At 42.7% G+C, this 23,574-nt stretch overlaps 1 protein-coding gene across 3 annotated transcripts in view; it reads right to left on the reverse strand.

Moving 5' to 3' along the window:
• LOC134355954 (SHC-transforming protein 1-like) overlaps window positions 1–23,574 on the reverse strand; it is a 203,835-nt gene that overhangs the window by 126,690 nt on the left and 53,571 nt on the right. For all 3 annotated transcript variants that reach the window (XM_063066499.1, XM_063066497.1, XM_063066498.1), the window contains exon 3: window positions 466–536. In XM_063066499.1, the coding sequence (XP_062922569.1) occupies window positions 466–536 (71 nt within the window). The remainder of the gene's footprint in view (window positions 1–465; window positions 537–23,574) is intronic.

A 23,574-nucleotide genomic window follows, 5' to 3' on the forward strand; every position in this document is an offset into this window, starting at 1 on the left:
ATATAAAGCTCTGCTGAGGCCATGTTTGGAACACTGTGTGCAGTTCTGTTTGCTGCATTACAGAAAGGAGGTGGAGGCTTTAGATAGACACTGCCTACCCCCCCCCCCCGATACTGGTTCTGACTCCAGATAGATGTTGTTCTCACTCCAGACACCAGTCCTTGCATCCCAGGCACCAGTGACTGCTTCAGACACAAATCCTGCCTCAGACAGACACTGGTCCCATCCACATGGACAACATTCCCACTCCTACCTTAGAAAGGCACAACAATACATTCAGAAGTGAACAGCATTTGACCAATTAGCTTCCTGTAAATAAAGAATATTCCAAATTCTCACGGACACAACCAGGCATATTGTGATTTGTTAATAGTTACAAAATAAAATTTGTAAAAATGAGAAAAAAAAATGTTTGAAGAGTAGATCTGTTGTTCCCTGACATCCAAGCTGCCAATTGGTCCTTACCTTGTGACCTGGGTTCTTGTATTGAAATCAAGTGATCTCATGGACTGCAAGACCTCCACACAACCCATATACTGTAAAAGGAAGGGAGAAAGAATGTAACTTTCCTAAGCAAAGATAAATTATGCCAACAAAATTCGAAAAGCTAGGAGGTCAGCATTGCGCAATGAATGATACTTGACTAGGCTGAACTGGGAATTGACCCATGGGGTGGATGCCATTGTCAAGGGAACCTTGTAATCTGCTCCTGACAAATAGTTCTATTGCCTTCAGTTTAGCAGTAGCGTACAAAGTACAGACCCTATCACTGATAATGTTCAGCACGAGTAAGAATAAATGTCTATGAAAGAGAAAAGGAGATGGACACCTTCCCACAGTTGCTAAATAACAAAAGAAGAGACTACGGATGCTGGAAATAGGGAGGAACACACAGAATGCTGGAGGAATTCAGCAGGTCAGGAACCCTGATGAAATGTCTTGAACCAAAGATTTGACTGCCTATATCCCCTAGAGATGCTGCCTACCTCCTGATTTGCTCCAGCATTTGTGTGTGTTGCTGGATTTTAAGGGCATTTTAATTATCTAATGAACAGCAATAGTGGAAGAACTCAGCTAGTCAAGCAGCATCTGTGGAAAGTCTTGAGTCAGAGACTTGCCTGAGAACTGGGGTCATGGAATCATAAAATCAGAGAACTCTACATCATAGAAACAGGCCCTTTGGCCTGTCTAGTTCAAACTGAACTGATGTTCCGCCAGTCGCATCGTCCTGCAACGGGCCCATAGTCCTCCATACCCCTCCCACCCATATACTTACCCAAACTTCTCTTTTATATTTCAGCTGAACCTCAATCCATCACTTCTGCTGGCAGCTAGTTCCATACTCTCATCACACACACAGAGTGAAAAGATCTCCCTCAAGTTCCCCTTAAATATTCACCTTTCACTCTTAACCTATGGCTTCCAGGTCTAGTCTTTGAAAAGCCTCCTTGGATTGACCCTGACTACCATCATCATCATTATGTGCCATGTTGTATATCATGGGCGATCATTGTCTTAGCCATGATCATGATTGCTCTTGGCAATTTTTTTTACATTAGTGGTTTGCCATTACCTTGTTCTGGGCAGTGGCTTTACAAGATGGGTGACCCCAGCCATTATCAATGCTCTTTAGAGATTGTCTGCCTTGCATCAGTGGTAACATAACCAGGACTTGTGATATGTACCAGCAACTCATACAACCATACCTGCTCCCATGGTTTCATATGACCCTGATTTGGGAGGGGGAGGGGGGAGGGGGCGAAGCAGGTGCTACACGTTGACCAAGGGTGACCTGCAGGCTAGTGGAGGGAAAGAGTGCCTTACAACTCTTTTGGTGGAGACGTAGCTCCACTCCACCCTACCACCCACAACCCTGTCTATACCCCTCATAATATTATACACTCAGTAGCCATTTTATTAGGTATACCTGCACACCTGTTCATTAAGGACAATATCCAATTATTGTCCTTAAGCATGCAGGCATGGTCAAGAGATTCTGTTGTTCAGACGGGGAAAGAAATCTGATCTACATGACTTTAACTATGGAATGATTGTTGGTGCCGGACAGGCTGGTCTGAGTATCTCAGAAACTGCTTATCTCCTGGGATTTTCACACACAACAGTCTCTTGAGTTTACAGAGAGTGGTACCAAAAAAAACTAAAAATAAAGACAGTCTGCAGTATTGACTCTGTGGGCAAAAACTCCTTATTAATGAGAGAAGTCAGAGGAGAATGGCCAGACTGGTTCAAGCTGACAGGAAGGTAAACATAATTCAAATAACCGTGCATTACTACAGTGGTGTGTAGAAGAGCAACTCTGAATGCAGAACAAGATGAACCTTGAGTGGATGCAGCAGAAGACCACAAACTTAGGCCTGACTTTATTAGTTACAGGAAGTACCTTATAAAGTGCCACTGAGTGTATATATCTATCAAATCTCCCCTTATTCTCCTTCGCTCCAAGGGAAACAAGTCCTAACCTATTCAACCTTTCCCTATGATTCAGGTCATCAAATCCTGGTAACATCCTTGTAAATTTTCTCTGAATTCTTTAAGTCTTATTGATAGTATTCCTGTAGGTAGGTGACTGACAAATACACACAGTATTCCAAATTTGGCCTCACCAATGTCTTATGCAACTTCAACATAACATCCCAATTCCTGTACTCAATACTTTGATTTATGAAACCCAATATGCCAAAAACTCTCTTTATAAACCTATCAACCCATGACACCACTTCAAAGATTTATGGATCAATATTCACAGATCTCTCTGCTCTATTGCAATACTCAATGCCCTACTGTTCATTGTGTAAGTCCTACACTGGTTTGACCACCCAAAGTTCAACACCTCACGCTTCCTTGCACTAAATTCCATCTGCCATTTTTCAGCTCACTGTCCCAGTTGGTCCAGATCTCACTGCAATCTTTGATAGCCTTCCTCACCATCCACTATGGCCCCAATCATGGTGTCATCTGCAAATATTCTGATCATGTTTACCATGTAGTAAGACCATAAGACATAGAAGCAGAATTAGGCCATTCAGCCCATCATCTCTGCTCCACCGTTCCATCCAAGCTGATTTATTATCCCTCTCAGATACATTCTACTACCTTCTTTCTATAACCTTTGACATCCTGACTAATCAACAACCTATCAAACTCCACTTTAAACATACCCAAAGAGTTGGCCTCCACAGCTGCCTGCGGCAATGAATTCCATAGATTGACTACGCTCTGGTTAAAGAAATTCCCCCCCTCACCTATATTCCACTACAGGAAACATCCTCTCCACATCCACTTTATCAAGGCCTTTCAACATTTGATATGCTTCAACAAGATCCCTCCCTCATTCTTCTAAACCTCCTCTGAAGCCTCTCTAATGCCAGGACAACCTTTCTTAGATAAGGGACCTAAAGCTGTTCACAATACTCCAAGCATTCCCTGAGCAAATGCCTTATAAAGCTTCAGCATTACATCCTTGTTTTTATATTCTAGTTCCTTACCACTGACACAACCTGCAAGTTAAACCTTTAGGGAGACCTGTGCCATGACTCCCAAGTCCCTTTGAATTCTTAATTTTCTTTCCATTTAGAAACTAAGCTATGCTTTTATTCCTTCTTCCAAAGTCCATATTCCCTACACTATATTCCATCTGCCATCATTGCCCATTCTCCTAATCTGTCTAAATCGTACTGCAGACTCCCTGCTTCTTCAACACTACCTGCCATTCCAACTATTTTCATATCATCTGCAAATGTAGCCACAAGGTCATCAATTCCCTCATCCAAATCATTGACATATAATTAGCACCACTAGTCATTGGCAGCCTTTACTCCCACTCTTTGCCTCCTGCCAGTCAGTTATTCTATCCATGCTAGTATCTTTTTTGTAATACCATGGGCTCTTACTTTGTCTAGCAGTTTCATGTGTGCCACCTTGTAAAAGGCTTTCTGAAAATCCAAGTAAACAACAAGTACTGACTCTCCTTTGTCTATCCTGGATGTTATTTCCTCAGAAGAATTCCAAGAGATTTGTCGGACAAGATTTCCTCTTAAGCCTATTTGGCCTATTTTATCATGTGCCTCCTAGTACCACGAAGTATCATCCTTAATAGTGAACTCCAATATCTTCTCAACCACTGAAGTCAGGGTAACAGGCCCATAATTTTCTGTCTTTACAATATTCAAGTCCTAAGGAACTATTCCAGAATCTAGTGATTCTTGAAAGATCACCACTAATGCCTCCACAATCTCTCAATTATCATGCAGATCATTGATATATCTGACAAATAACAATGAACCCAGCACTGTTTTCTGTGGCACACCATCTGGAACTACTTTCTGGCTTCTCCCACTAAGCTAATGTTTGAATCCAATTTACTACCTCAACCTGACTGGCAAGTGATAGAACCTTCTTGAACAGCCTCCCTTGCAGGGCTTTGTCAAAGGCCTTGCTAAAGTCCATACAAACAACATCCACTGCCTTTTTTCATCAACTTTCCTAGTAAGATGGTTAAACCGGACCTATTATGAACAAAGCCAAGTTCACTAGACCTACTCAGATCCTGTCTATCCAAATACTTACTTATCAGGTCCCTGGGAATACCTTCCAATAATTTATCCAGTAGAATTTCCTGGCTTATTCTCAGAGCTCTTCTTGAACAATATAAGCTTTCCTCAGGTCATTCAGCAATTCACCCGTGGCTAAGGACATTTTAAATACCTCTGCTGGGGCCTCTGCAATTTCTGCAGTCGCCTCTGATAAGGTCTGAGGGAACACAATTTTAGGCCTGGGGATTTATCCACCCTAATTTGCCTCAAGACAGCAAGCACCTTCTCCTCTGTAATCCATAAGCAGTCCATGACTTCACTGCTGTTTTGCCTCATTCGAGAGACTCTGTCCATCTCACTAGTAGACGTAGATGCAAAATATCCATTTAAGATCTACACCATCTCTTTCAGCTCCATGCAAAGATGATCATGTAGGACCTCAAGAGGACACCACTTTTGACCTTCGCTCTCAATATACTGTATCCGTAGAAGCCCTTGGCAATCTCCTTCACATTCCTGCTAGAGCAACCTCATACATTGTTGTTGCTCTCCTGATTTCCTTTGTAAGTATTCTCTTGCATTTTTATATTTCTCAAGCACCCCATTTGTTCCTTGCTGCCTACAACTGCTATGCACCTCCTTCTTCTTCTTAACCAGGGCTTTGATATCCCTTGAAAACCAAGGTTCCCTAAATCTATTAGGCTCGACTTTTATTCTATAGGTGCATAAACAATCCGAACTCTTGATATTTCACTTTTGAAGGCCTCCCACTTTAGGGAAGTTGCCCGAAAACAACCTGTCCCAATCAACACTTAAAACTCTGGCAAGTCCACATCAGACGTGTTGAGGGTGTTTCATGATTAATTGCACAGAGTACAGGAAAGGTATGTTCCTGTTAGAAGGAAGGACAGGGATGGAATGATTAGAGATATTTGGATGTCCAGAGGGCTGATGAGTTTAGTCAGGAAGAAAAAAGAAAAGTATGTAAAGCTTCAGAAGTTAGGATCAAAAGAAGCACATGATGAGTATAAAGAAGGGAATTAGGAAAGCCAGGAGGGGCCATAAAAAGTCCTTAACAAGTAGGATTAGGATGAATCCCAAGGCATTCTATACATACAACAAGAGCAAGAGGATGACTAGGGATAGGGTAGGACCACTCAAGGGTAAAGGGGTGAACATTTGCTTGGATGCAGAGAATGAGAGTGAGGTACTTAATAAATACTTTGCTTCAGTACTTACCAAGGAAAAGAATACTGGGGAGAAGGAGATCAGTGCCGAGTGTATAAATACATTAGGGTGTTTAGAAGTCAAAGAGGAGGAAGTGTTGGGCCTCCTAATGAGTATTAAGGTGAATGAGTCCCTTGGGCCTGATGGGATTTACCCCAGGTTTTTGATGGAGGCAAGACACGAGATTGCTGGGCCTTGACCAGCATCTTTGCGTCCTCTCTAGCCACAAGTGAGCTCCTGGAGGACTGGAGAGTGGCTAACGTTGTAGCTCTATTTAAGAAGGGAACAAGGGAGAATCCTGGAGGAAATTGCTGGAGGATAGGATATATTAGGGATAGGATGTATGAGCATCTGGAAACCCATGGCCTACTTAGGGAGAGCAGCATGGCTTTGTGTGTGGCAGGTTGTGCCTTAACTGAGTTTTTTGACAAGGTGATGAGAGAGATTGATTAGGGTAGGATGGTGTCTACATGGATTTTAGCAAGGTGTTTGACAAAGTACATATTGGGAGGCTAATAAGGAAGATTAAGATGCATGGGGTCCATGGTGAATTAGATTCAGAACTGGCTTGTGCATAGAAGACAGAGGGTGGTGGTTGAAGAGACTTATTCAAGCTGGAGGTCTGTAATTAGTGGAGTTCCACAGGGATCTGTGCTGGGTCCTCTGCTGTTTGTGATGTATATAAATGACCTAGGTGAAAATGTAGATGTGTGGGTTAGTAAAATTGCAGATGATACCAAGGTTGGTGGAGTTGTGGATAGTGTAGAAGACTGGCAAAGAATACAGCATAATATTAGTCAGTTGCAGATATAGACTGAAAAATGGCAGATAGCATTTAACCCAGATGAATGTGAGGAGTTGCAGCTCGGTACAGCAAATGCAAGGAGACAGTACACTGTTAACAGTGTTGCTGAGCAGAGATATCTTGGCGTCCAAGTTCATAACTCAATGAAGGTGGCTACACAGGTCAATAAGGCAGAGAAGGAGGCTTATGGAATGTTTGCTTTTATTAGTTAAGGCAAGGAGTTCAAAAGTCAGGAGGTTATGTTGAAACTTTATAAAACTCTGGTTAGGCCACATCTGGAGTATTTTGTACAGTTCTGATTGTGCCACTCCTCAAATGGATGTTGAGGCTTTGGAGAGAGTGCAGAAGAGGTTTACCAGGATTCTGCCTGGTTTATAGGCCACGTGCTATCACCAGACGCTGGATAAACTTCGCTTGTTTTATCTGGAGCATCCGAGGCTGACAGGAGATCTGATAGGTTTGCAAGATTATGAGTCATATATAGAGTGGACAGGGAGTATCTGTTTCCCTAGGTTGAAATGTTTAATACCAGAAAACATGAATTGAAAATGAAAGAGGTAGGTTCAAGGGAGTAGTAAGTTTTGACTCAAAGAGTCGTGAGTAACTGGAATGCACCGACTGGTCTTGTGAAAGAGGCAAATACATTACAGGCTTTTAAGGGACATTTGGGTAGGCACATAGATGTAAGGAAGATGGAGGGATGTGAACTTGGTGTAGGTAGGAGGGATTAGTGTTTGGGTGTTTTTCTGATCTGCTTTTTAGCTGGTTCAGCACAACATCGTGGGCTGAATGACCTGTTCTTGTGTCGTACTGTTCAATGTTCTATTTATCGGGATGATTCAAGGAATTAAGGGGTTAACATTTGAGCTGAATTTGGCAGCTTTGGGCCTGTACTCACTGTAATTGGTGAACTTTTAGAACAGGAGGAATTTTATTTAACCAGAGAGAAGTGAATCTGTGGAATGCTCTACCCAGACGACAGTGGAGGCGAAGTCCATGGGTATATTTAAGGCAGAAGCGGATAGTTTCCTGATCAGTCAGGGCATCAAAGGATATGGCAAGAAGAAAGGTATATGGGGTTGAGTGGGATATGGGATCAGCCATGATGGAATGGCAGAGTAAACTCAACAGACAGAATGGCCTAATTCTGCTCCTATGTCTTATGGTCTTATAACATTTCCCCAGCCTCATCTTGAGTATTTTGAACAGTTTTGGGCTCCTCACCTAAGAAAAGATGTGCTGGCATTAGGGAGAGTTTAGAGAAGGTTCACAAGAATGATTTGGGAAATGGAAGGGTTATAATATGAAGAACATTTGATAGCTGTTGGTCTGTACTTGCTGGAATTTAGAAGGATGAGGGAGGATTTCATTGAAACCTTTTGAATAGACAATAGACAATAGGTGCAGAAGTAGACCATTTGGCCCTTAGAGCCTGCACCGCCATTCTGAGATCATGGCTGATCATCTACTATCAATACCCGGTTCCTGCCTTGCACCCATAACCCTTGATTCCCCTATCCATCCTTCTTGAAAGCATCCAGAGAATTGGCCTTCACTGCCTTCTCAGGCAGCGCGTTCCACACCTCCACAACTCCCTGAGAGAAGTTCCTCCTCAACTCTGTCCTAAATAACCTACTCCTTATTCTTAAACCATGCCCTCTGGCACTGGACTCTCCCAGCATCTGGAACATATTTCCTGCCTCTATCTTGTCCAATCCCTTAATAATCTTATTTGTCTCAATCAGCTCCCCCCTCAATCTCCTTAATTCCAGCGTGTACAAGCCCAGTCTCTCTAAACTCTCTGCATAAGACAGTCCGGACATCCCAGGAATTAACCTAGTGAACCTACGCTGCACCTCCTCCACAGCCAGGATGTCCTTCCTTAACCTTGGAGACCAAAACTGCACACAATACTCCAGGTGCGGTCTCACCAGGGCCCTGTACAAATGCAAAAGGATTTCCTTGCTCTTGTACTTTGTAATAAAGGCCAATATTCCATTAACCTCCTTCACTGCCTGCTGCACTTGCTCATTCACCTTCAGAGACTGATGAACAAGTACTCCTAGATCTCTTTGTATTTCACCCTTACCTAACTCTACACTGTTCAGATAATAACCTGCCTTCCCGTTCTTGCTCCCAAAGTGAATAACCTCACACTTATTCACATTAAACGCCATCTGCCACGTTTCTGCCCACTCACCCAGCCTATCCAAGTTACCTTGAATTCTCCTAACATCCTCATCACATGTCACACTGCCACCCAGCTTAGTATCATCAGCAAACTTGCTGATGTTATTCACAATGCCTTCCTCTAAATCATTGACGTAAATCATAAACAGCTGTGGTCCCAATACCGAGCCCTGTGGCACCCCACTAGTCACCACCTGCCATTCCAAGAAACACCCATTCACTGCTACCCTTTGCTTTCTATCTGCCAACCAGTTTTCTATCCATGTCAATATCCTCCCCCCAATGCCATGAGCTCTGATTTTACCCACCAATCTCCTATGTGGTACCTTATTAAATGCCTTCTGAAAGTCAAGGTACACCACATCCACTGGATCTCCCGCGTCTATCTTCCTGGTTACATCCTCGAAAAACTCCAATAGATCAGTCAAGCATGATTTGCCCTTGGTAAATCCATGCTGGCTCAGCCCAATCCTATCACTGCTATCAAGATATGCTGCTATTTCATCTTTAATAATGGACTCTAGCATCTTCCCCACTACTGATGTTAGGCTATCAGGGCGATAGTTCTCTGTTTTCTCCCTCCCTCCTTTCTTAAAAAGTGGGATAACATTAACCATTCGCTAATCCTCAGGAACTGATCCCGAATCTAAGGAACATCGGAAAATGATCACCAATGCATCCGCAATTTCCAGAGCCACCTCCTTTAGTACCCTAGGATGCAGACCATCTGGACCTGGGGATTTGTTAGCCTTCAGTCCCATCAGTCTACTCATCACCGTTTCCTTCCTAATGTCAATTGTTTCAGTTCCTCTGTTACCCTATGTCCATGGCCCATCCATACATCTGGGAGATTGCTTGTGTCTTCCCTAGTGAAGACAGATCCAAAGTACTTATTAAATACATCTGCCATTTCTCTGTTTCCCATAACAATTTCTCCCAATTTATTCTTCAAGGGCCCAACATTGTTCTTAACTATCTTCCTTCTCTTCACATACCTAAAAAAACTTTTGCTGTCCTCCTTTATATTCCTAGCTAGCTTGCGTTCATATCTCATTTTTTCTCCCCGTATTGCCTTTTTAGTTAAGTTCTGTTGCTCCTTAAAAATTTCCCAATCATCTGTCTTCCCACTCACCTTAGCTCTGTTATACTTTTTTAATGTTATGCTATCTCTGACTTCCTTTGTCAACCACTGTGGCCACTTTCCCCCCTTTGAATCCTTCCTTCTCCGGGGGATGAACTGATTTTGCACCTTGTGCATTATTCCCAAGAATACCTGCCATTGCTGTTCCACTGTCTTTTCTGCTAGGATATCCAACCAGTCAACTTTGGCCAGCTCCTCCCTCATGGCTCCATAGTCTCCTTTGTTCAACTGCAATACTGACACTTCTGATCTGCCTTTATCCCTCTCAACTTGCAGATAAAAACTTATCATATTATGGTCACTACCTCCTAATGGTTCCTTTACTTCAAGATCACTTATCAAATCCTGTTCATTGCACAATGAATGTTGAAAGGTCCAGAGAGAGTAGATTTGGGAAGGATGTTTCCCATGGTGGGGAAGTCTAGGACGAGAGGGCACAGCCTCAGGATAGAGGGGCACCCTTTCAAAACACATGCAGAGAAATTTCTTTAGCCAGAGTATGATGAATTCGTGGAATTTTTTACCACAGGTAATTGTGGAGGTCAGGTCAGTTGGTGTATTTAAGGCAGAGCACGACAGGTTCTTAACTGAATACAGTATCAAAGGTTACGGGGAGAAGGCCAGGTAGTGGGGCTGGGGAAAAGAAAAAAGGATCAGCCATGATTGAATGGAGGAGCAGACTAGATGGGCCAAATGGCCTAATTCGGCTCCTATGTCTTATGGTCTCTGTTCTAAGTGGTCGCACCTCAGTTTTAGTGCCATCTAGTTCTGGATACCCCCACCATACAAAACATCCTCTCCACATCCACCTTATCTAGTTCTTTCAACATTTGGTAGGTTTCAATGTGATCTCCAAATTCTTCCAAATTCCAGTGAGTACAGGCCCAAAGCCGCCAAATGCTCCAAATATGTTAACCCCTTCATTGCTGGAATCATCCTTGTGAACCTCCTCTGGACTCTCTCCAATGACAACACATCCTTTTTGAGATATGGGGCCCAAAACTGTTGACAATACGTCAAGTATGGCCTGACCACTGTCTAATAAAGGCTTACCATTATGTCCTTGCTTTTATATTCTAGTCCCCTTGAAATTAATATCAATGTTGCATTTGCCTTCTTTACCACAAACTCAACCTGTAAATTAACCTTCTGGAAGCCTTACATAAGGACTCCTAAGTCCCTCTACACCTCTGTTGTTTGAACCTTCTCCCCATTTTGATATTTTCTTCGTCTCCCATTACTACTACACCAGCATCATCTTCCAGTGGTCAATATCAACTGTCACCTTCCTTTTACTCTTTGTATAACTGAAAAAACTTTTGGTATCCTGTTTTATATTATTGGTTAGGTTGCCCTCATTTCATCTTTTCTCTTATAGCTTTTTTCAGTAGCCTTTTGTTAGATTTTAAAAGCTTCCCAATCATCCAATTTCCCACTCACTTTTTCTACCTTATATGCCCTTTCCTTTCCCTTTATGCAGTCCTCAACTTCCTTTGCCATTTGAAAACTCCTTCCTCAGTGGGACTAACCCCGCACCTTGTGAACTAACCCCAGAAACTTCTGCCATCTCCGCTCTGCTGTCATCCCCGCCAGTATCCTCCTCCATTCCACCTGGGCAAGCTCCTCTCTCATGCTTCTGTAATTCCCTTTATTTCATTGTGATACTGATACATGTGATTTATGCTTCTCACTCTGAAACTGCAGGATGGATTCAGTCATATTATGATCACTGTCTCCTAACGGTTCCTTTACCTTAAGCTCCCTAATAAGATCTGGGTTATTACACAACACCCAATCTAAGGCAGCTTTTCCCTGAGTAGGCTTAAGTACAAGCTACTCTAAAAAGCCATTTCATAGGCATTCAAAAAATTCCCTCTCTTTTGATCACACACCAACCTGATTTTCCCAATCTTTTTGCATATTGAAGTCCTCCATTACAATTGTGACATTTCCCTTATTACATGCCCTTTCAAGCCCCCTTTGCAATCTTAATGCCACATCTTGCATATTATTTGGAGGCCTTTATATGCTTCCCATAATGTTTTTTTTTACCCTTGCATTTTCTTAACTCCATCCACAAAGATTTGACATTCTCTGACCCATGTCACCTCTTTCTAAAGATGTAATTCCATCTCTTACCAACAGAGCCACACCACCGCCTATGCCTTCCTGCCTGTCCTTTTCATACAAAGTATATCCTTTGATATTAAGTTCCCAACTCTGGCCTTCTTTCAGCCACAACTCAGTGATGCCCATAACATCATACCAACCATTCTCTAATTGCACCATGAGTTCATCCACTTTATTCCAAGAAGAATGTGCAATGAAATACAGCACCTTCAGTCCTGTATTCTTTGCCCTTTAATATTTTGCCTCTGTGGTACAGTTTAATTCTTTGCTCTGTCAGATTACATCCATCATCTGGATGTAATGATGGATGTAAAGGCGGTGGGAGGAGAAGATGGCAGCGCGACGCAGTGCGCGCAGCTCTCCGGTGAAATGATATTGTATCTGTTAAATAGGGGCCGTGGACAATTCTGATTTGATGGAGACAGATGTGAAAGCACAGAGGAACATTTGGAGAAATTTTTGAAATGCTGGTTCACTGCCTCTGCTACTGTGCGATCGAAAATCTCTGAAGGGAAGGCCCCAAAATCCCTGGCTTTGCCTGCTGCTGGCGACCGAGGCTGAGGTCGAAGCGTTCGGATAGAGATGGTGCTTGGTACTCAGCGTCGGAGGGCTGATCAGAACTCAAAGTTTTTGGATGACTCAGAGTCAGACTGTGGTCAGGCATGGCAGGGAGAGTTTTCTTCCTTCTCCCGTCTACATGAGATGTGGGACTTTTGAGAGACTTTGAACTTTTTTACTGTGCCATGGCCTGTTCTTCATCAAGTTATGGTATTGTTGCACTGTTGTAACTATATGTTATAATTATGTGGTTTTTGTTAGTTTTTCAGTCTTGGTCTGTCCTGTGTTTCTGTGATATCACACTGGAGGAATATTGTATCATTTCTTAATTCATGCATTACTAAATGACAATAAAAGAGGACTGCATGTCCTCATAATCCAATCTAATCTAATCATCTATTTGTAACCTACTGGCTGATCCTCAGCTCTACCATACTGGTTTCCATGAACGATGAATTCAGAAGGTGACTCGTTCTTTGAGGTTGTACAGTGAACTCCTGGCATCCTGAGCTTTAAATTCAAACATCAACTTTGAGAAAACTTTGAAAAGAAATCAATATTTTGTTTTGATAATAAGTTATCTCCTAAATTACTTACATCGTTCATGACTCACACTGAATGATATTTACACTATAAATACAAGAGATTCTGCAGACGCTGGAAATGCAGAGCAATACACACAAAATGCTGGAGGAACTCAGCAGGTCAGGTAGCATCTATGGAAATGAACAAACAATCGATATTTCAGACCAAGACCCTTCATCATGACTGGAAGGGAAAGGGGAAGATGTCAGAATAAGAAGGTGGGGGGAGGGAAGGAGGACAAGGTACAGGGTGGGTGGAGAGGAGGGGAATGAAATAAGATGCTGGGAGGTGATAAATAGAGAACAAGGGATCTGATAGAAGTGGAGAGTGGACCACTGGAGAAAGAGAAGGAGGAGGGGCACCAGGGACACCAGGACAGGCAGGTAAGGAGAACAGGTTAAGAGGCCAGAGTGGGGAAATGAAGAAGAGGGAAGTGGGGAAGGGAAATCAATGTTCATTCTATCACATTGGAGGCTACCTAGACAGAATACGTTGCTCATCCAACCTGAGTGGACACATCGTAGCGGAGGAGGAGGTCATGGACTGACATGTCTGAACAGGAATGGGGATAGGAATTGAAATAGTCACTGGGAAATTCCACTTTTTGTGAATGGAGCTCAGGATCACTGGGAAATTCTGCTTTTTAAGAGTAGAGCTGAGGATTTTCTCCATGATTCCCTTGTCCATTCATCTCTCCCCATTAATCCCACTCCTGGCATTTGTCTCCTGATCCCTACGAGTGCTAGAGCAACTGAATCACTTCTTCTCCCACTTCCTTTCAGGTGAAGCAATCTTCACCTGTGAATCTGTTGTTTTCTTCTACTGTAACTGATTATCCCGATGCAGCCTCCTCTACATTGGTGAGATCCAACTTTGACTGAGGGACCGCTTTGTCGAGCACCTCAGCTCCATCAGCATAAAGCAGAATTTCCTGCTGACCAACCATTTCAATTCCTAAGCCCATTCCCGTTCCAACATGTCAGTCCTCCTCTGTCATGATGAGGCCACTCTCAGGGTGGAGGAGCAACATATCACATTCCATCTCGGTAGCCTCCAACGTGAGGGCATAAGCATTAATTTCTCCAACTTCTGGTATTTTTTCCCTTCACCCTTCCCCACTCTGGCCTCTTACCTTTTCTCCTCACCTGCGTATCCTGGTGCCCCTTTCCTTTTCTCCCATATCCACTCTCCTCTCCCATCAGTTTCCTTCTTCTCTAACCCTTTGCCTTTTCTAGTTATTATCTTCTGCTCTACTTCATGTCCACTTCCTCACCCACCTGGATTCACCCATCACCTTTTTAGATTGTCCTCCTTCCCTTCCCCCCACATTCTTATTCTGTCATCTTCCCCTTCCTTTTCAATCCTGATGAAGGGTCTCAGCCCAAAACATTGACTGTTTATTCATTTCCATAAATGCTGCCTGAGTTTCTCCAGAATTGTGTGTGTGTTGCTTTGCTATTTACATTTGGTGTCTCTGACAATACAGTGGTGTCTACAAACTCAGAGGAAATAAATCTCCTTCTCTTTCTCCAGAGTTCAACCCAGATAAGTGTGAGGTGGTTCATTTTGGTAGGTCAAATATGATGGCAGAATATAGTATTAACAGTAAGACTCTTGGCACTGTGGAGGATCAGAGGGATCTTGGGGTCCGAGTCCATAGGACATTCAAAGCTGCTGTGCAGGTTGGCTCTGTGGTTAAGAAGGCATACGGTGCATTGGCGTTCATCAACCGTGGGATTGAGTTTAGGAGCCGAGAGGTAATGTTGCAACTATATAGGACCCTGGTCAGACCCCACCTGGAGTACTGTGCTCAGTTCTGGTCGCCTCACTATGGGAAGGATGTGGAAACCATAAAGAGGGTGCAGGGGAGATTTACAAGGATGTTGCCTGGATTGGGGAGCATGCCTTATGAGAACAGGTTGAGTGAACTCAGCCTGTTCTCCTTGAAGCAATGGAGTATGAGAGGTGACCTGCTAGAGGTGTATAAGATGATGAGAGGCATTGATCATGTGGATAGTCAGAGGCTTTTTCCCAGGGCTGAAATGGCTAGCATGAGAGGGCATAGTTTTAAGGTGCTTGGAAGAGGAGATGCCAGGGAAGCTTTTTATGCAGAGAGTTGTGAGTGCGTGGAATTCGCTGCCAGCGATGGTGGTGGAGGCGGATACAATAGAGACTCCTGGGTAGATATATGGAGTTTAGAAAAATAGAGGGCTATGGGTAAACTTAGGTATTTTCTAAGGTAGGGACGTGTTCAGCACAGCTTTGTGGGCTGAAGGGCCTGTATTGTGCTGTAGGTTTTCTATGTTTGTTTCTAACCAAGTTAATGTAGCACAGAGAAACATGACAGGGGCTATTCAATAGATATTTGGAGGAGGTGAGAATTGGTTCAATGGAAGTGTCTGGTTAAAGGAAGTTAATTACACTTTATGAAATAGTCAATACTTAAGAGAATTTTCTAAGACATCCTGAGATGCACTGTAAGACATATGCTGGACTCTAGGAACTCAGGTAAGACAACAGGTATGCAAAGGAATAAGCAGTCGACATTTAAGGCTGAGACCCTTCAACTGAACTGGAAAGGAAGGAAGAAAAAGCCAAAATAAGAAAGGGGGGAGGGGAAGGAGTACAGCTGGAAGTGAAGCAAGGTGGGTCAGGGAGGGGGTTAAAGTGAGAAAGTGAGAAACTGGGAGTTGACAGGTGGTGAAGGTAAAGGACTGAAGAAGAAGGAATCTGATAGGAGAGGAAAGTGGACCATGGGAGAAAAGAGAAGAGGGGCACCAGGGGAGATGCTGATGAGAAGATAAGAGGTAAGAGGGGAGCCAGAGTTGGGAATGGAAGAAGCGGGAAAGAGGTGAGCAGAAAATTCCTGGACGTTTATGCCATCAGATTTGAAGGTACTCAAAAGGAATATGGGGTGTTGCTCCTCCAATTTAAGAGTGGCCTCTTCTTAATAGTATAGGAGGATATGACCAACATGCTGGAATGGGAATGCGGATTAGAATTTAAATGGTTGGCCAATGGAAAATCCTGCATTTTACAGATGGAGCAGGTACAGTCCCTGAGTCTCACTGGGTCTCGCCAATGTAGAGGAGGCCACATCACAAGTAGCAGGCTGACCGGAAGTGCACTGAGAGCGGTGAGCGTAAAGGAGTTGGGGGCTTACTGTTCTGGTTAACAATGGATGGTGCAATCCGGGTCATATTACGATCGAGGAACATGTTTGTAGACCGACTATTGAACTTTTTACTGTTGGACTTCGGCCATATTCCACCGAGATACAACACTGGGCGGCACGGGAGGTCGTTCCTGCCTGTGGCCATCGAACTTGCAGCTCCTCCTGTGGAGGGACAGACACCCTGAGCCAATAGACTGGTCCTGGACTTATTTTCCATCTGGCATAGTTTGCATTTTGTTGTTTGATTGTTTGTGGTTTTTGTATTGCTATATTTATGCTCTATTCTTGGTACGTGCGGCTGTAACGAAACCCAGTTTCCCTCAGGATCAATAAAGTATATCTATCTATCTGTCAGATATGGTAGACAATTCTAACAGATTTGGAGGTGAAGTATTGACTCACCTGGAAGGACTGTTTTGGGCCCTGAATAGATGTGAAAGAAGAGATGTATGGGCAGGTGTACCACTCCTTCCTCTTACAGAGATAAGTGCCAGGAGGGAGATTAGTGGGCAAGGGAACCATGAGTGAGCAATCCCTGCAGAAAGCAGAGAGTGGGGAGGGGAGGAGAGTTAAAGCTGTGTTTGATGGAAGGATCTCACATAAGGATTTAGGATGGCCTATACACAACTCCAGCTCTTAATGCAATATAGAGGCTGTACTCCTCCCTCCCCCCCCCCACTTCTTATTTTAGCTTCTTAATGCAATATAAAAACAGAAAATGCATGGAATGCTCATCAGGTTGGGCTACATCTATGTATGGAAGGAGAAACAGAGTTAATTTGTTTGTACATTTATACTGGCCATTAGGTATTGGAACTGATAGACCAAGGTTTTCTATCAGTTAGATAGCTGTTTTCAGAACTGGGAAGGAGAGAAAAGAAGCTTGCTAATTTTCAGAGGATGGGAAGGAGGAAGTCAGTGACTGAGTAAGAGGGAGACCATGGGATAAACTGTAAACAAGTTATTGGGTCAATAATAGCCTGGGAACAGTTAGAGAGTGAGAACACTGTGTGAGAAAAAGATTCGGACATTTCGGACATTGGAAGTTTTGGGGGGGGGGGGACTTCAAACAGGTCCACTGCCGAGTATAAAAGGCAACAGTGGGTCGCTCGAGTGAAGAACAGCTTTGACCCAAAACCTGTGGCCAATCCACATTTAGGATTGATTAGCAAGCACAGTAGCCATCATTGCAGTGGCCGTCGTAGTGGACAGAGTCAGAGTGGTGCTCTTGAGGTTTTAGCTCTTCGAAGCTTCAGCGAAGAGAGGCTTCAGTTCCAGAAAGCAAAAGAAAAGAAAAGCTCAAGCCTAAGTTTTTTTCCCCTTCCCTTCTTTATATCTGCTCTGCTAGGACATTAGAGATGCCAACAGAGTTAAGGAGGGAGGGCATAATGCTCCTCTTGCATGATGTGGGAAAGCAGGGAGACCTCCGGTGTTACTGACAACGACAACTGTGAGAAATGCATCCAGCTGCAGCTTCAAACAATCTGTGTTATGGAGCCATCCCCCTCAACAACAGGTATAGCATTTTGGATACTGTTGGGAGGATGACCTAACCGAGGAGAGTCACAGTGGCACTGAGCCTGCCTCTGTAACTCAGAAGGGAAAAGTGGAGAAGAGCCATGCTGTGGTGACAGGGGATTCATTAGTTAGGGGAAGGGGCAGGAGGTTCTGTGGGCAAGAACAAGATTCCTGAATGGCATGTTGCCTCCCGGGTGCCAGGGTCCAGGATATCTCAGATCAAGTCCTTAGCATTATTAATTGGGAGGGTGAAGAGACAGAAGTCATGTTCCATGTAGGTACCAATGACATGGGTAGGATGAGTGACGAAGTTCTGCATTGGGAGTTCAGGGAGTTAGGTGTAATTTAAAGGGCAGGACCTCCAGGATTGCGATCTCAGGATTGCTACCCATGCCATGTTGGCGTAGGAGGGAGGGCAAAAGTTTTTAGATCATTGGGCTCTCTAGTGAGCAAGGCTTTGTGTGTGGGAAATCATGTCTCACAGATTTGTCTGAACTTTTCCAAAGTGACGACTAAGAATGGACTTTATCAAGGCTTTTGACAAGGTCCTGCATGGTAAATTGGTGCTGAATGTGAGAACAAATGGGATACAGAGTGAGATGGCCATTTGGAAGCAAAATTAGTTTGGTTTTAGGAATCAGAGAGCAGTGGAGAGTTGTTGGAGAGTGATGCAATTTGGTGAGTTACAACAGTGCAGGACTTGCACAGTGAATGACAGAGTGCAGGGAAGTGTTGTGGAACAGGGAGACTTCAGTGTACATACTGAAAGAGGTGACCCAGATAGTGGAGGCATATGGCATGCTTGCCATCATTGCACAGGACTAAGAGTTGGGATGTCTGTATAGCAGAATAGTGAGATTGCACCTGAAATAACATATGCAGTTCTGATTGCCAAGAGAGTGCAGAAAACATTCACAAGGATGTTGCCTGGCTGGAAAGCTTGAGTTATAACAGACTGGATTGCCTGGGACTGTTTTCCCTGGATCAGAGGAGGCTGAGTAGTGACTTAAAGATTTGTAAAATGATGAGGGGCATGAGTTGGGTGGATGGGCAAAGGTAGGGTAGTCTAAAACTAGAGGGCAGAGGTTTAAGATGAGAGGGGTAGGGATAAAGGGAACATAAGATAAACTTTGACACAGAGTGCATGGAATGAGGTACCAGAGGAAAAGGTACATATAATGACAATATTTGAAAGCTCAATTTCATTGGTTTGGAGGGATACAAATTAAACACATGGAAATGGGACAATCATAGGTATACAACTTGATCAGCATCGATGTGTGAGTCAAAGGGTCTGTGTCCATGCTGTATAACTCAAGAGGTCAATGGATACACTGGGATATCGATCAGTTGCAGACATGGTGGCAAAATGATAGATGGAATTTAATTCACTAAGGTGTGAGGTGTTATACTTTGGGAGATCAAAATGTAAAGGGACAGGAATTAACAGCAGGAGCCTTAATGGCATTGTTATTCACAGGGATTTGGGATCCAAGTCATGTAATGGCTGCACAGTGTAATAGGGTGGTAAAGAAGACGTTGGTTGCCTTTCTTAGTCAAGGTATTGAGTTCACAAGTTAGGTTAGGCTACATGTGGTATACTGCATTCAGTTTTTGTCTCCCATTATCAGGTCAATGTAGAACATTTGGAGAGGATGCAAAACTGGCTCATTTTTTATTTTATTTTATTGACATAAAGCACGGAATAGGCCTTTCCAGCTCTTCAAGCTATGCCACCCAGTGAGTTAATCACAGGACAATTTACAATGACCAATAAATCTACCAAACCGTACGTCTTTGGACTGTGGGAGGAAACTGGATCACCCGGAGGAAACCCACTTGGTCACAGGGAGAACGCACAAACTCCTTACTGGCAGCGGTGGGAATTGAACCCCGATCACCCGTACTGTAAAGCTTTCTGTTAACCACTATGCTACTGTCCCACCCTATGCTAGACACTGTCTGGATTAGTCGGCATACACTATAAAGTATATACACTATGTTGGACAAACCTTGAAGCTCAGGGGAGAATTGATAGAGGTTTAAAAGATTATGAGAGGCATAGATAGAACAGACAGCCAGCATCTTTTTCACAGGCCAAAATGGCAAATACCAAAGGGCATGCATTTAAGGAAGGAGGGTTTAAATTCAAAGATGTAAGATGTGTGGGGCAAAATGTTTAGTATGAAGAGAGTTGTGGGTGTTACCAGAAGTGGTTGTGGAGGCAAATATGATAGGAGTTTAAGAAGCACATGGATATGCAGGAAATGCAAGGATGTATGCATTGTTAAGGCAGAAGGGATTAGTTCATTTTGGCACTTAATTACTGGACAACATTGCGTGCTATCGGGCCAGTTCCCGTGCTTTACTATTCTATGGGTAATGACGCAGTGAAAAAACATCCTACTCAGAACAGATTTCTAATCAGAACTTTCCAAAGCTGAGAAAAAGTTGAATGTCAACTGGAAACGATTGGTACACCAAATAGCCTTCTGTGTTCTAATAAATCTGTGAATTTTAAAGTCAAATATTGTCATTCGCTGGACTTTAACTTTATGTTCATGTTTACCCAGGTGTAGTAGAAATCTTACTTGCAGCACCATCACAGATACATGCATCAGATAGACAGCATTCACAAGAAATAAAACAATTTGTTTGTACAAGAACAAAAACACAATTAGAGCAAAATAAAAGTGTTATAGTTTAAAGTGATCAAAATAATCACACTCTTGCTGAATTATCCTAATTAGGGTTGTGCTGGTTGCTCGAAGGGCAAGCTGTTCTTAAACTTGATGGTACCTCCTGCTCAATGGTAGCTGTGAGTAGATAACCCGATGGCGAGGACCTGTGATGATGGATTTTGATTTTTTGATTTGATTTTGATTTGAAAGTGGGGGGGAAGGGGGAGATCCAAAAAGGTCCTTTTTGGATCTCCCCCTCCCCCTCCCCCTTTCAAATCTCTTACTAGCTTTTCTTTCAGTTAGTTCTGATGAAGGGTCTCGGCCCGAAACGTCGACTGTACCGCTTCCTAGAGATGCTGCCTGGCCTGCTGTGTTCACCAGCAACTTTGATGTGTGTTGCTTAATATAAAGCTTATGCTTTACATGCTTCTCTCAAAGACAGCCAAAGTCTGCTTGGTTTTACTTTAGAGACTAGAGTACAGCGCAGTTAGTGTTGGTAACTTCAGTCCCCACTGCCACTTTCTGGCAGACGAGAACAACTGTTCTTTAATACTTCCTATCATCTCCTCGAAATTACTCACTAAGCTCCAAGACGTAGGCCTTGATACAACTGGGATAAGAATATGGATAACTCCACTTACCTCAACTCTGCACTGATTTTATAATATATGGACTAACATTGAAAGACTCCACACCTCATGTTCTCAATATTATTTATTTATTGGGGGGGGGCATCACGTGATGACATGGGATTGAGACGAGTAAATCCAGCTCTCCCGTAAAAAATCAGCAAAGTACCGTTTAAACAAAGTAAAGTTAATAAATACTTTCCAAAAACTACTTATAAACTTCGTAAGACTACTCTATGATATGCCTTGTAAACCTCAACAGAAGAAGTCTGTTGTTGTGAAGCCGCCACAAGATGGGAAGCAAAAAGGGCCTACTGCAGCAACTGAGCCTCGGATTCAGGTTGGATCTCCTTCAGAGGAGACGCATTTTATCTCTGGCGTAAAAGAATGGGGAGCAATGGCGGCGGTAGCGGTCTCTCGGAAGAAGATGCCGGAATTGCGCATGCGCAAATCGACACAATTTAAACTACAAGAACCGACGGCCACTGCAGCTGAAAGTGACTCAGAGTCAGAATTGGATATTGCAGAGAATACAGATGAAGAAGAGGAGGAAGAACTGGAAGAGATTGTAAGTAAAGGAGACGATGGAGACATAAGAGAGGCTTTATTGCAGTTAACGGCTGAATTAAGAAAATTAAGAACAGAGCTTAGAGACGTGAAGATGTGCTATGATAAAGCTATGAAAAGACAGGATAAAATGTATAAGAAACTTCAGAAGATGGAAAGAACAATTGAGCATATTAACGATAGAGTGGAAAAAACAGAAAATAATGTGCTTGTCTGGAACACGGAAAGAAATCAACTCTTGGAGAAAGTGGACGTGTTGGAAAATTTTAGTAGACGTAATAACCTTAAAATTGTTGGTCTCAAAGAAGGTATAGAGGGAGATAATCCAATAGAATTTTTTCAAAGATGGATCCCGAAAACCTTGCAAATGAAAGAGGAAGACCGATCAATTGAAATTGAGCGGGTACATAGAGCTCTGAGACCAAAACCACAAGATGACCAATATCCACGATCAATTTTAATCAAATTCTTAAGATTTCAAGACAAAGAAAGGATTCTACAGGTGGCTGCCCAAGCTGCCAAGAAGAGAAAAGGGCCATTGATGATAGAAGGGAAGAAAATTTTTTTCTACCCTGACATAAGTTATGAGCTTCTGAAAAGAAGGAAGAAGTTTAAATCCAGTGAAAAAAGCCCTATGGGATCACAGTTATCAATTTATATTGCATTATCCTGCAACCTTGAAGATTTTCTTGCCTGGTGGAGAAAAAAGATTTTTTGACGATTACCGGAAAGTGGAGGAGTTTGTGCGAGATTCTTTGAATATTCACCAGATACAAGAACAAACTTAGGGGAGCGAGATGGATTGAAGATGAAGATTGGATCAAGGATTAGGCCTATTGAATTTTTAGGCGGATGAATATATAAATATATTATTAATTATATGGGGGGGGAAGAAAGGTTAAAATTTGAGGAATATTAGTTGGGAATAATAACTAATTTTTTTCTATATATATATAATTGTTTGTTATGGGGGAGCTGGAAAAAACTGTCCAATCGCTACATTATTCATGTCTGCAAGCGTGGCAATAGCCACGACCTGCACAATGGAGGGGGGTAGTGTTGTGTATCTTTTCATTCACAACATTAGTGGGGGGGTATTTTGTTTTTTCTTTTTTTGTATCTTATCTATCTTTTTTTTCTTTTTGCCTGGATGATTGGGAGGGAAACACATAGCAACATGGTGAAGTTCAAAGAGATTCCCCAGGGAACTATGAGAGTTGAGAAGCTAAATAATGTTTTAGATTTTAAGAGATAAATATGTAACATTTTTGAATATTTGGACCCCTTATTTATAGCTCCGATGATGAAGATCTGGGTTCCTTGGGGGAAAGTAACAAATATATATTAAATTTATTTTTATCCCATGGAGCATGTGTAAACCTTCCAATATTCAGGCGGTTCCTTTTTTTTCTTTTCTTTTTAGGTAGGAGTATATATCGGGGGGGAGGGTTAAGGGGAGGGGGGAGGGTAGATAATTTTTTTTCTCTCATGTATCACTTGAAAACTCAATAAAAATTATATATATATATATAATATTTATTTATTTTGCACATTGATTACTTGACAGCCTTTGATTGCATATAACTTGTCATTGATTCTATTGCATTTCTTTGTTCTACTGTGAACACCTGCAAGAAAATAAATCTCAAGTCATACATGGTGACACAAATGTACTTTGATTACAAATTTTTTTTGAACTTTGTTAAGAGATAAATTTGCTAACTGGGTGCAAATATCAAAATGTCAGGATCTTCTGATCACACCTGGAGAAGGAGCAAACATTTCCCCACACAGCTTTCTGTTGATTTATATCAG

Source organism: Mobula hypostoma, chromosome 13 (genome assembly GCF_963921235.1).
Source record: "Mobula hypostoma chromosome 13, sMobHyp1.1, whole genome shotgun sequence".
NCBI classification, from domain to species: domain Eukaryota; kingdom Metazoa; phylum Chordata; class Chondrichthyes; order Myliobatiformes; family Myliobatidae; genus Mobula; species Mobula hypostoma.